At 42.0% G+C, this 13,652-nt stretch overlaps 1 protein-coding gene across 4 annotated transcripts in view; it reads left to right on the top strand.

Annotated features, from left to right (window-relative positions):
• Positions 1–13,652, top strand: part of UHRF2 (ubiquitin like with PHD and ring finger domains 2) — a 192,521-nt gene that overhangs the window by 80,863 nt on the left and 98,006 nt on the right. For all 4 annotated transcript variants that reach the window (XM_019517605.1, XM_019517604.1, XM_019517606.1 and 1 more), the window contains one exon: positions 706–924. In XM_019517605.1, coding sequence (XP_019373150.1) covers positions 706–924 — 219 coding nt within the window. The remainder of the gene's footprint in view (positions 1–705; positions 925–13,652) is intronic.

The following is a 13,652-nucleotide window of genomic DNA, read 5'->3' as shown; positions in this document are numbered from 1 at the left end:
TAGCTATCAGTAAAACAGATATCCCTCTATTAACTCTGCTGAATAGCTATGTCTAAAGTAAAAAATGCAGTCTTTCTCATTAGAATTATCTGCAGTACAATTCTAAGCTGACATATGTCTATGGTAGAATGTAATGCATCAGCACTTAGAAAGTGAGAGCATCTGCTTGTTAAACTTAACATTTCAAATGTCTCCTTAAGCCATCATACAAAGCAACCAGGTTCCTTTCTTAAGAAAAAAGTTAATACCGTAATACGATTCAGTGTACTCTGAATTCTTTCCACAGCGTTGCAATCCTTACAGTACCTTGGTGACAGAAAGCTTGAACTGTGGTTTTATTTAGCTTTTAAGATTCCTCATATATTAATTTAAGAAACCTTTACAACAGTCAGCCACTGTATAGGTTACAAGGCCCTAGAATACTTTTGTTCCTTGTTGGTGTTGTTGATTAATTTGACTAGAATTATGCAGTTAGATATTTTGCTTACTATTGGTAGATGCAATGGAGACTTTTTATGCTTTTATCTGGGTAAAATGCAAATACTGTATTTGGTTTACAAGAAAAAAATTTAAAAGCATGTTAGGTCAGTATTCAAAAGTGAACTAGAAACTTGGGCTTCTAAGTCATTTAAGTATGTTAAAAATATTACCCTTTATTTCATAGTGGAAGTACTAATTATAGTGTTTTCATTTTTGTTTTTCAAGGTACCCAGAGAATGGTATAGTAGAAATGGAAGCCAGTAATCTTCGACCACGAGCAAGAACCATTCTGAAGTGGAGCGAACTAAAAGTGGGTGATACGATGATGGTTAACTACAATGTAGAGACTCCAGAAGAGAGAGGATTTTGGTTTGATGCAGAAATTACCTCTTTGAGGGAAATCTCAAGGACTAACAAAGAAGTTCACGCCAAAATTCTTTTGGGGTAAGATTTTATTGACCAGCTTTGAAAGAACACTATGCTGGGGGGAAACAAGTCACACCTTTCTCTCTCTGTCCACTAAACTTTGTCAGCAACCTATAACCTGATTTTCACAGCTGTCTGGGTCATGGAATTACTTTTTTTTTTTTTTTTTTTGGCTGATGTAGCCTTTTTAAAAAATGGTGTAGTAAGAAACTATTTATTGGTTGGTCCTGGTAATTCACTCTGTTTTAGGGGATTAATCTTATGTGACTCCATCAAATCAGTCTACATCTTTTCTTCAATACTATCCAGACAAAACTGTGCATTTTCAGTAATTTTTTGAGCCCTTGGGGATTTTCAGATCCTAATGGATGTCAGTTATCTCTGGCAATTTGGTTGGACTTCTCACTGTGATAACTGAATATTCAGATTCAAAACCTTCCATCAGAAAGGTATGGTTTTTAGTGGATAATTATGTAGCTGTTAGTAGATTCAAAAAAAAATTCTTTTGAGATTACTGTGTAGGTGAATCTTGCTGGTTCTCTTTGCTTCTTACATGAGGAACTCAAGCATAGCTTTTTGAATATGGAACAAACTTCTGTGAAAGTCAGTAGCACAGAACTTTGAGGTAAGCAGCAAAAGTACCTTCTCCCCCTCTCTGCCCTCTGAGTGCTACAGCATGGAATAACAAAGCTGTATATTAGTTTCCTGCTGAATTTTGGGAGTTTGAGCAAAAATCAGTATGCCTTTCTTCACTCCAGAGCACAGCCTTTTGGCCTTGAGGGTTAGATAAGTGGCACAGAGTTGATGTGCAGGCTGGATCTGTGAGACTAGCCCATGGGGTTGGGCCTCATGCTGTCCCAGCCTTGCATGCCTGATCTAGCACACAGGACCATGCTATCTGGCCCTTCAGACTGCCCATGGGAACAGAAATTTGGCAGAAAGGGAGCAACAGTTAACACTGCTGCTGCTCCTCCACTGTCAATGTTTTTGCCTGCCAGATAACTTGGCTCACGGGCCAGGGATTGAGCACCCCCTGCTCCAGAGTATTAACATGAGAGATTTTCTCTAACAACTGTTCTCTTGCGTTTGCCTCTGAAAGCTGAAATGCTTTTTATACATTCTGGAATGTTTTCCAGATTAGAATGATTTGTGAGCATTATAGTTAAATGCTTTACTGTATATATGCTTCTAACATAAATATTAAATAAATATGTTATACTATAACAATGCATTCTGAACGTAGATATTTCTTAAGGATTATTGGTATAGAATTCATTTTCTTTATATTTCAAATTCACATTTAGTAAAGCTAAATCTTTTGGACATGTCAGTGAAACTGTGGAAATAATTTGTTTTGTCCAATTTATTAAGAAATGAGAGATGTATAAATAGATTTTATTGCCATCCGCCTTCTACTAAGATACCTTAATGGTCTGAAATCTTAATTTATGGACTTGGTCAAAAATTAGTTTGAGGCTAACCCTGGCATAGTTGTAGTTCTTGTTCAAGTGATTATCTATACAGATTCTACTCTTGGTGCATATGTTCACCATGAAAAAAGAGAGTGAATTCTTTTGGGCTAACTGTTTTATGGAAGTGCCTACATGCAGCCACATGGAGCAACTGGACTGAAAGAAACCATGAGCATACCAAGCTCAGTGTTTCTACCAAACATGACAGAATTAGAATCCCTGTCAGCATGCAGTTTTCTTATATTGGATAAGAAGAATGAATTGATCCAATAACTTAATTGTAATGTTATAATTTGTTACATAATCTTTTTGTACATGGGCACATGTTCAAATTGAAGAAACTTCACTGTTTTTGCAGTTTAGTTCAATTGAATTTGATCTTTGCCTACTCTTCTGCCTCCTGTGCAGGGGTACTGGTGCTGCATTTGACAGAGTTTTACAGCCCATAGCCCTTATTCAGCCTATGGAACAGTCTCATCTAGCCTGCCAGTAGTTTGATGGGCTACCAGAAGTTTGGGGTCTTGGTCTGTTGCAGAATTCACCCAATGTACATGGCCGTTGGTGGCAACCCTCTGGACCTGTGTTGTCATCTGGCCCTGGACCTGTTATGTTGCCTGAATGCAACCATAGTTGCTGCTGGCTCTACAGATCTGGCCTTTGAGGAGCTCCCATGTTCTGAATCCAGCTTGTGGCCTGTGGTTTACCTTTTTGTGATGCAGCATATGCCTCTTGCTTTGCACTGAGGAAAGATAGATTAAAGAACAAAATAGTCTGGTATTGTACCTTTTTACAGAGTGCCCAGAAGGCAGTGGAGTTAAGGCTGAAATGTTTCCTTCTAGGGAAGCTGATGCAGGTCTGCTCTGATTCAGATGAGTCTTGGAAGAAGCCACAAGAAACAGACCTGTCCATGACTGTTAAAACCTAGTGTGCTTGACTCCAGTCCAGGCTTCAAGGCACTTTTTGTAGGTGCTACTGCATCCATTTCAGCATCTGCTTGAGAGCTAAAAGGAGCACTGTTCCAAAGACACAGTACCACTTACCAGTATCAGCACCAAATAATACAATAGGTGGAGCCTCTGGACTGCAGAACTCATTTTTGCAGTAGTGTCAGGGACTGAAAGGACCTCACTGGACATGTACTCCGTACCTAACTCAAGCCCTAGATTTTTTTGGATGTCCAAGGCTTTGTAAGGAATCTGCCTGCTGCTTCTCTCTCCAGGGCTAGGCCTCTATCACCTAACACATAGATTTAGCAGCCTCGGGCAACTCATTTGCTCCAGCCCTAGCTAAAGTTAAGACAAGGAAAAGTAGAGAACACATGTATCAGGTTCAGTAACCTTGTCTTCCCTTGTTGTGTGAGTGAAATCCCATTATTTTGCGCTTCTTCAGAGGAGTTTAGGACTTTTCAGTTGAATCTTTTTGGCTTATGTCAACTTCTATACTAGCCACTTACCAGAGAGCATATAGGGGAAAGCAGGTAACCTTGTCAAAAGATTTAAATGTTTTTTATTGTTATATTGGCTCTCTGGTTGCTTAGGTAGTGCAGGAGAGGACAAAATAATAAAGTCCTCCTTTTACCCTCCCCAAGGGTAAAAGGAAATGGTTTCTTTTCAGCTAGAAGATTTGTTTGGCAAACATTCACATGGAGGTAGCAGTTTTCAAATCTGTTGCTCTCTCAGTATCTTTTAAATTGAGGTAGATCGTTCAGGCAAATTAAGAACTATTACAAAGATCCCACGAAGAAGCCAAGATCCTTGTAGATTCTCAGAGAAATAAGACAAAACTAGAGTTACGCTCATGCCAGGCTACTACGGTATTATTCAGGGCAAACTTTGAGTTACACCTCTTGATTCAACCACCATCACATGACTGCAGTTCAAACTCTGAGTCATTCCAGACACCACATTGCAGAACTAAGGCCAAACTCTGCACCATGAGCAGTGGTTTTTCATTTGACAGCTTGGATGCTAGTGGGATGAGCTTAGAAAATAGAAAGTTTTCTGCTAAGGTACGGGGCATTTTTATCCTTATTTATTGGGCCAAATGGAAACATTTTTCACTATGGATTTCTCTTCACAATTTTTATTCATTAGAGCAGTGGAGAACAACCTTTTTGGCAGGCATGTCACAGTTTAGCCCCACACTATCTGAATATCACTCTGCTCTTTCCCTGCTCAATATGTTGCTCTGCTTTTTGCTCCTTGTCCTGTGCTCCCTGTCCAATCTGTTGCTCTGTTTTCTGCTTCTTTCCCTGTCTGTCACTCTGCCTCCTATTTCCTCCCCAATCTACTGTGTGCTACACACAGGAGCAGCTCATGCTACTTGTGGCATGTATTCAGATTTTATTTTTGAAAAACTGAATTAAAAAAAAATTTGACTTTTTGAAAGCTTAAATATACATCTCATCTTTCTGTAGTTTTCCCCTTCTTGGGACCTACATAGTTTCTGTTCTGTTTCTGATGACACCTCTTTTTGAACCTGCATTTTCTTCTTCAGATCGTCTGTCTATTAAGATGGCATTCCTTTTGCACAGTGTGTGGGTTCACAGGGTGAGTGACATCCAAGCGTTCTTGGAAGAAACAGTTTATATCTCTTTCCATAAGGATAGATTTACTTGCCCCAAATTTTTCCTAAAGTGATCTGAGACATCCACTTAAATCAGTTTATTTATCAGTGATCTTTCCAGCACCTCATTCATCTGCTGCAGACATGGGCAGATCTAGGAATTCAAAACCAGGAGTGGTGTGTGAGATGCCAGTGGTGGCACAAGGGTGGTTGTCCCCCACCTCTTACCCTCACCCTCCACTGTGCAGACCAGACAGTGCAGCAGGAGCTTTGAGGACTATTTTAATAGATTTCATAGATTCCATAGACATCACTGCTGGAAGGAACCTTGTAAGATCATCAGGTCTAGCTCCCTGCCCAAGGGGCAGAAAGTCAGCTAGGGTCAAATGATCCTAGCAAGATAAACATCCAAATGTTTCTTAAAAGTGTCCAGAGGAGGTGCTTGCACCACCTCTGGAGGGAGTCTATTCCAGGCCTTGAGGCTTGGACAGTAAAGAAGTTTTTCCTTATGGCCAACCTAAAATGGTCTTGCAGGAGTTTGTGACCCTTGCACCTTGTCATCCCTTGGGGTGCTCTGGTGAACAGGTGCCCCGCAGATCCTGATGCACACCTCTTATGTACTTACAGGATGCCACCAAATCACCCCTGAGCCTGTGCTCCTCCAGGCTGAAGAGTCCCGTGACTCGCAGCCTCTCTTCATAAGGCCTGTTCTCTTGCCCTCTGATCATGTGCGTGGCGCTCCTCTGGATTCTTTCAAGCTTCTCCATGTCCTTCCTGACTTGTGGAGCCCAGAATTGGATGCAGTACTCCAGCTATCACCTCACCAAGGCTGAGTACAGAGGGAGGATGACATCCTGGGTCTTGCTTGAGATGCATCGGTAGATGCAAGCCAGAGTTTTGTTCACTTTACTGGCTGCGGTATCACATTGGTGGCTTATGTTCATCTTGTGGTCAATTATGACCCCCAAGTCTCTTTTGGTCGCAGTGCTAGAGGGTGTAGTGTTGCTGAGCTTGTAAGTGTGATGTGGGTTATTTTTCCCCCAAGGTGGAGCACCTTGCATTTCTCTATATTGAATGCCATTAGGTTTTCATCTGCCCACCGTACAAGCCTATTGAGATTGTCCTGGATCACCAGCCTATCCTCAAGTGTGGACACTCTTCTCCGATGTTTGGTGTTGTCAGCAAACTTAGCCAGTCCACTTCTGACACCAGAGTCCAGATCATTTATAAAGACATTGAAGAGTGCAGGTCCGAGAGCAGAGCCTTGGGGGAATACCACTGGTCACTGAGCACCAGAATAATTCAGTCCTGTCAACTACTACTCTCTGGGTCCAACCTTGGAGCCAGTTCCCCAGCCATTGGACTGTAGTGTAGTCGAGGCTGTAGTTGCCCAATTTTTCCATGAGGATATCATGGGACATGAGTTCAAAGGCTTTTTTTTAAAGTCCAAATATATGATACCAACCTTTTCCCCTTTATCCAGGTGGTACATCACTTGGTCATAGAAGGACACGAGATCAGTCAGGCAAGACCTACCTGCAACAAACCCATGTTGCCTTCTCTTGGCCTGTTGAGAATGGTTTCTTTGATATTTTTTCCAAGATCTTTCCAGGGATTGAGGTCAAATGGATTGGCCTATAGTTTCCTGGATCTTCTTTCCTCCCTTTCTTAAAGATGGACACCACATCGGCCCTTTTCCAATCTTCAGGTACTTTGCCTGAGCGCCACAAGTTCCCAGTGGCTGCACTATGATGTCTGCCAGTTCCTTTAGTACTCTTGAGTGCGATCTATACGGACCAGCTGGCTTGTGAGTGTCCTTCTCAGGGTGCTCCCTCACAAGATCTACACTAGTGGTGGTCATATATTCACCCTCACCCTGGTCATCCCGTATCATGTTAGGCAGGGTGGTCCCTTTGGGCTGGTGAAAAACTGACAAAATAATTAGTAAGCAGATTGGCTTTTTTCTGGGTGTCTGTTGTCAGCTGCCTCAATTGGTTTAGCAGGGGTCCAATGTTGCCCTTGTTTTTCTTCCGACTCCCCATGCATCTGAATGACTGCTAGCAGAAATTGAACTCTACAGTTTGGACATTTTCAGAGCAATCCTTAAGATTTTAATAGAATGAAAGCTACTGAAGCAAGTGATACAAGATTATTGATATTGCTTGGTCATAGATCGTAGAATCATAGAAAATTAGGGTTGGAAGGGACCTCTGGGGGTCATCTAGTTCGGTCCCCTGCTCAAAGCAGGACCATCCCCACCTAGATCATCCCAGCCAAAGCTTTGTCTGGGTGAGTTTTGAAAACCTCCAATGATGGAGATCCCACAACCTCTCTGGGTAACCTGCTCCTGTTGTTTTACTCCATTTCTAGTTAAAAAATTCTTTCTAACATCTAACTTAAACTTGCCTTGCTGCCACTTGATACTGTTGCTCTTTGTTCTTTTGTCTGCCACCACTGAAAACAGTCTAGCTCCATCTTCTTTATAACCACTCTTCAGGTAGTTGAAGGCTGTTATTAAATCCCCACTCAGTCTTCTCTTCTCCAGACTAAATAACCCCAGTTTCCTCAGTCTCTCCTTAGAAGTCATGTGCCCCAGCCCCTGAACCATTTCTGTTGCCCTCCACTGGATTCTTTCCAATTTGTCCATATCCTTTCTGTAGTGGGGGCCCAAAACTAGACACAGTACTCCAGATGTGGCCTACCAGTGCTGAACAGAGGGGAATAATCACTTCCGTTGACCTGCCGGCAATGCTCCTACTAATGCAATCCAATATGCTGTATTTGGTCCTTGTTGAACCTCGTGAGATTTCCTCTGGTCCAATCCTTCAACTTGTCTAGGTCACTCTGAATCCTAGCCCTATCCTCCAGCATATCTACTACTCCCACAGCATGGTGTCATCTACAAACTTCCTGAAAGTGCATGCTTTGCCATCTTCCAGGAGGGGAGTGAGTTCAGTATGGGGGTTGCCCAGCCAGTGCTGGTGGGTGGGGCCGGTGGATTGGAGGCCCTGTCACTCCAAAGCAGGCTGAGGAAACCTCTAGAATGGACCTCTTTCCCCTGCCTTCCCCTACTCCCATTCTGAGAGAGCACAGGAGCCTGGAGCGGGGGGCAGGGCTTGGGGACTGACCATGCAGCCTCTCTCCCCAGATCCATTCTAAAGTGGATCTCAATCACTCACTGTTCTGATTCAACAGCAAGCATCTGTCGGGCTGGGAGTGTTGGTCTAACTCATGACACTTTCTGTGAAGCGCTTAGTTAGATGGGAGAGCTGTACATCTGTCAGCACCCAAAGATCTGTGGATTCAATCACTCTGATAGCAATGCAGGGTCTAGTTTAAAAAAATTATTGATGCATTCCTAGGCCATTCCATTTTGAAATTAATTTTAGGTGTGGGAGAATTCTGCCAGGTTTTAAGAACTTTATCATCTAGTTTTGCAGAAAGAAATACAAATATTTGTGAATCTCGCTAGTGGTATTATTTGTGATCAAGTTGTTGGCCATCTAAATGATATAACTTCTGTATTTTCACTGAGCTTTGCCTGTAAAAATGGGCATTTTTCAAAAGTGTTGAATGGTATTTAATGGTCTTTCTATCATTCCATGCTACTGTAGGGACCAAAGAAAAAGTATTGGATGTAGTCTGATTTTTGGTTTTAAATTTAATTGAGAGAGATTATTCAACACATGTCGGTCTATTATTACCCTTGTTATTTAAAATAGTAACATAATATTTCTTTTGAGGCCAGTCATGACTGACTTAAGTCATTTGAATTTTCACATATTAATAAAAGTAAGCCACAAAGTTATAGCACTTTGCAGGATGCAAGAACATCTTGTTTAATGCATAGTGTTTTAACCTAAACTTAAAGAAAAGAAAAGGTGTATACTTTGGTTCTTGCCCCTAATTTTATAATTTTAGCAGAACCTTTATTGTGTTTCAAGTCAAGAGTTTATAATTTTTTGTCATTCATAAATTTGTTTACGCTATGTCTCCAACAATTAAACAATCTCTTTGTTTTCTATGAATTTTACCCTACTGGCCTGGGCTGTTTCTTCACTGACCTTGAGGAAGCTCTTTGACAGTAACTATAGCAACTGCCATATTAATTAGTCTTTTGTAGCGAACATGGGTCTAAATATGGTTCCAGTGCCAGAAGCCCTAAAAATTGAAATCCTAGTTAACTGTGACCAGATGCTTTTATTTCTTTCTGTAATTCAGTGTTCTTATATCCTTTGCATTTTTACAGATTGGTTTAGGGTTGTAAAATGTTTATTGTTTTGATTCAACAATTCTATTTTATAAATTGTAGTGTGTGTAGATGCATATGGGGTTCTGGCTGTTTTATTGAATTGGAACGTGTGAGATTAATAAAATAGAATACTTTAAGAAACAACAGTTGTGGCTAAATCTGCTGAATCTCTGTGGAAACCAGTTGAATTTACTGTGCTTATTTTGATGAGAGTCTTTGCAGCCTGCAGATATAAATAGATTGCAGAGGGTAAAAGAGTAGTGGCAGACTTCGATCTGTGTGTTGTTACCCTGCGGAACAGACAACTTCTGTTAGTGTTTCTACTGTGCAGTCCAGTTTTTTGTTTAGGAATTTATAGTTAAATTTAAAATTCTGCTTAGTGTTTAATATACATGGAATAAATACGAAGTTTGTTTAGCATGTATGAGAATATAATAAAAGAGAAAGAAACTAAAGTAAAAAGAGTAATATGGATATACATTTCATCATGCTTTTATGAAATATGTAGCTGTGACCAAAGTCAAAAGTGTATATTTGCCACTTCTTGCTGAAGAATGTTTGTGACTAATTTATGAACACACGTTTTTGAGATATTCATCACAATTTCCAGGAAGACTGGTATAGCCTGACAGCTATTGAATATTGTTTGATAGGATTGATATCGTTTCAAGGATAACAAGCCAAGCAGAGCTTTTCTTTGATAAGACTTGAAACATTTCATTCAGAATTTGCCAACAGTTCTGATACTTGAGTTACTAACACTTTACAGTGTTTTTCATTATGCAAGTGTGGTATCTGTCCTGTCTGGTCCCATGGACTTGTATATGTCCAGGTTTTCTAAATAGTCCCTAATCTGTTCTTTTGCCACTGTTGGCTGCTCACCTCCTCCCCAAACTGTGCGCTACCTGGTGCTGTAGTCTGGGAGCTGGCCTTGCCTGTGAAGACTGAGGTGAAGAAGGTATTGAGCACTTCATCCTTTTCTGAATCCAGTTTGCCTCCCCCATTCAGTAAGCATCCCACATTTTCCCTGATCTTCCTCTTGCTGCTGACACGCTTGTAGAAACCTTTCTTGTTGCCCTTCACCTCCCTTGCTAGCTGCAATTCCAGTTGCCCTTTGGCCTTCCTGACTTCATCCCTGTATGCCCGAGCAATGCTCTTCCACTACTCATTACTTATTTGTCCAAGTTTCCACTTCTTATAAGCTTCCTTTTTGTGACTTAGGTTACTGAAGGGTTCCTTACTAAGCCAAGCTGGTGTTCTGCTGTACTTGCTAGTCTTCCTGCGCTTCAGGATGGTTTGTTCCTGCACTCTCCGTAAGGTTTCTTTAAAGTATAGCCAGCTCTTCTGGACTCCTCCCCTTCAAACTGGCTTCCCAGGTTCCTGCCCATAAGGTCCCTGAGTGAGTTGCAGTCTGCTTTTCTGAAGTCCAGGATCCTTACTCTGCTGCTCGCCATCCTTCCTTTTCTCAGGATCCTGATGTCAATCATTTTGTGGTCACTACTGCCCAAGGTACCATGTACTACTAGATTCCCCACCAATTCTTCCCTGTTTCTGAGCAGCAGATAAAGAATAGCACCACTGCTGGTTGGCCGCTCCAGCACTTGCACGAGTAAGTTGTCCCCAGCATCCTCCACAAACTTCCAGGATTGCCTGAGCACTGCTGTTTTGCCCTCCCAGCAGGTGTCAGGGTGATTTGAAGTCCCCCATGAGAAGCAGGGCTTGTAATTGGGAAACTTCCACTAACTGTTTGAAGAAAGCCTCATCCACCTCTTCCTTTTGGTCTTGTGGTCTGGAGCAGACCCACACCACAACATCACCCTTGTTTCTCTCTCCCCTCTAACTTTAACCCAGAGACTTTCAACAGGCCTATCTCTAGTTTCATACTGGAGCTCTGAGCAATCATATGGGCTCGTTTACATATAGAGCAACTCCTCTTCTTTTTCTTCCTTGCATGTCCTTCCTGAACAGTTCGTACGCACCCATGACAGTGCTCTTGTCATGTGAGCTATCCCACCAAGTCTCTGTTATTTCAGTCGCATCATGGTTCCGTGACTGTGCAAGGGCTTCTAATTATTCCTGCTTGTTTCCCAGGCTCTGTGCATTCATGTACAGGCACTTCAGGTAACTAGTCGATTGCCCTGATTTCTCAGGAAGTATGAGAGCACCTCCCTTGCTTGCTGTTCCTCCAGGTCTCCCACTTCCCCACTTCCCTCAGGGCTTTGGTCTCTATCCCGTGGCGGACCTAATTTAAATGCCTCCTCACTAGGTTAGTGAGCATGTCTGTGACGATGCTCTTCCCTCTCTTCATCAGGTGAATCCCATCTCTTCCCAGCAGTCCTTCTTGAAACAACATCCCATCACTGAAGAAGCCAAATCCCTGCTGGTGAGACCCACCTGCACAGCCAGGTATTGATCTGCGGGATGCACCTGTTTCTGCCTGGGCCCTTTCCCTTGACTGGAAGGATTGAAGAGCCCTAGACCCCATGACTCTTACACCCAGAGCCCTGTAGTCACTTTTGATCCACTTAGGGTCTCCCCTGGCAGTATCATTGGCACCCACATGGATGAGCAGCATGAGCCAGAGGATGAGTCTTGGTAGTCCCTCCGTGACATCTCTGATCCAGGCTCCGGGCAAGCAACAGTTTTCCCGAGACATCAGGTCAGGTTGGGAGATGGCTCCCTCCGTTCCCTGCAGAAGGGAGTCTCCAGTCACCACCACCCATTTCTTCTTGGTGGTGGTGGTCTTGATCCTTCCCACCTGGGTGAGGCCTGGCCTGAAAACAAAGTCATGATGTAAGTATCAAAACCAAATCTTGATGATTTATTATTATAATGATGAAAAATATTTAATAAAAAAATTTGGAGTGAAAATTGTATGTGCTCTGGTTCGTGGTTTGAGAACTGTGTGATTATGTTGAAATGTAATTTCTTTGCAAAAATTCAGAATGCTTTCCATATTAGAATACAGTTGTGAAGGAAAAATGTAATCATTCAAAGATTTTTCATTTGTACTGATGGGTTCATTCACTGCCAAAATAGAAGATAATTCTGCAGCGTGGGGGGGTTGATTGTCTGTGTTTTATTGAGTCAAGAAAAGCTGAAGAATGTCTAACGGTTTTTTTTGAGCCTCTACTAGCTTGACAGGTGCTGTGGGTGGCATATACCAATACCTTTTAAACTGACTGATTTATCAAGAGCAAATTGCTTTGAGTATACTATGTGTGTACATTTGGAAATGGCTAATATGCTTTAAGAAGTAATGAATTAGACAAAGTATTTTGTGTACAAATCAATAGGACTCTGATGAGGATTCAGTACACCCAGCAATGAATTAGCCAGATTTCCCCATGCTACTAGGAAATTTAAAAATCACTGACCTGTTCAGTAGTAACACAGGCTTCTTTTCATGACTGACCATCAAGTTTTTGTGATGTTTTATGCTCCTTTCTTCTTACCTGATAGCTGTACAGAAGGCAACGTTGTGTGATAGATTACTTTTTGTAAAGTTTTTAAATTTCTGGAGACTAAAGAACATAATGGAATCATGTATGGATTGTTTTTGGCTGTTTTCTGACATGGGGAGTAGATTCATAGGGTACTTATACACATGCTCCAATGTGTTCCAATTCAAATAGGTTGAGTCTGCTGGAGTGTTCTAATCAGAACACCCCAGTGTCTGCAGCATCTCATGTATTCAGTGTCCCTGCGTTTCAAAATGGCATTGGGGATGCTTAACTGAAGCTTGTCGAATGAGCTTTAGTTAAAGTGTTCTTGCTGCCATTTTGAAAAGTGGGATGCTAAATATACAAGATGCTATTAGCGTTTTAATTAGAGTGGCTCCGGAGAGTAGCTCTGATTAAAACACTCCCACTCCCCACCATTGAGCAGGTGAAAAAACACCCTTAGATGCATTTCCTTTGATGCTGCTTTTATCATAATACTAATATTGCACTTAGACAAAGGGAAAAAAAACCCTTTCAAATAGGATTTGAAAAGCGTAAAAATTGGTTGGAGGGGATCAAAAATATTTTGGGCTGTATGGGAAAATTCCTCTCATGCTAGGCTAGGAGAATCTGTCTGTGTAGTGAGAGGTTCATTAGTAACCTTAACTGACCATATAAAACTACCTGTTCCCTCCTGTCTTTCCAAAAGTTAGCCATTATTATGCAGTAATCTCCAACACTTAAAATACGTATGTATGTGGACAACATGGAGAGGGTCCAGAGGAGGGCCACCCGCATGATCCGGGGACAACAGGGCAGACCCTACAGTGAGAGACTGCGGGACCTGAACCTATTCAGCCTCCACAAGAGAAGGCTGAGGGGGGACCTGGTGACCGTCTATAGACTCACTAGGGGGGACCAGAAGGGTTTGGGGGAGACGCTGTTTCCCCTAGTGCCCGCTGGCATAACAAGGAGTAATGGGCACAAGTTGATGGAGAGGAGGTATAGATTGGA

This window comes from Gavialis gangeticus, unplaced genomic scaffold (assembly GCF_001723915.1).
Source record: "Gavialis gangeticus isolate Ggan-Ray unplaced genomic scaffold, GavGan_comp1, whole genome shotgun sequence".
In the NCBI taxonomy this organism is placed as follows: domain Eukaryota; kingdom Metazoa; phylum Chordata; order Crocodylia; family Gavialidae; genus Gavialis; species Gavialis gangeticus.
This window is presented reverse-complemented; position numbering and strand designations above follow the sequence as displayed.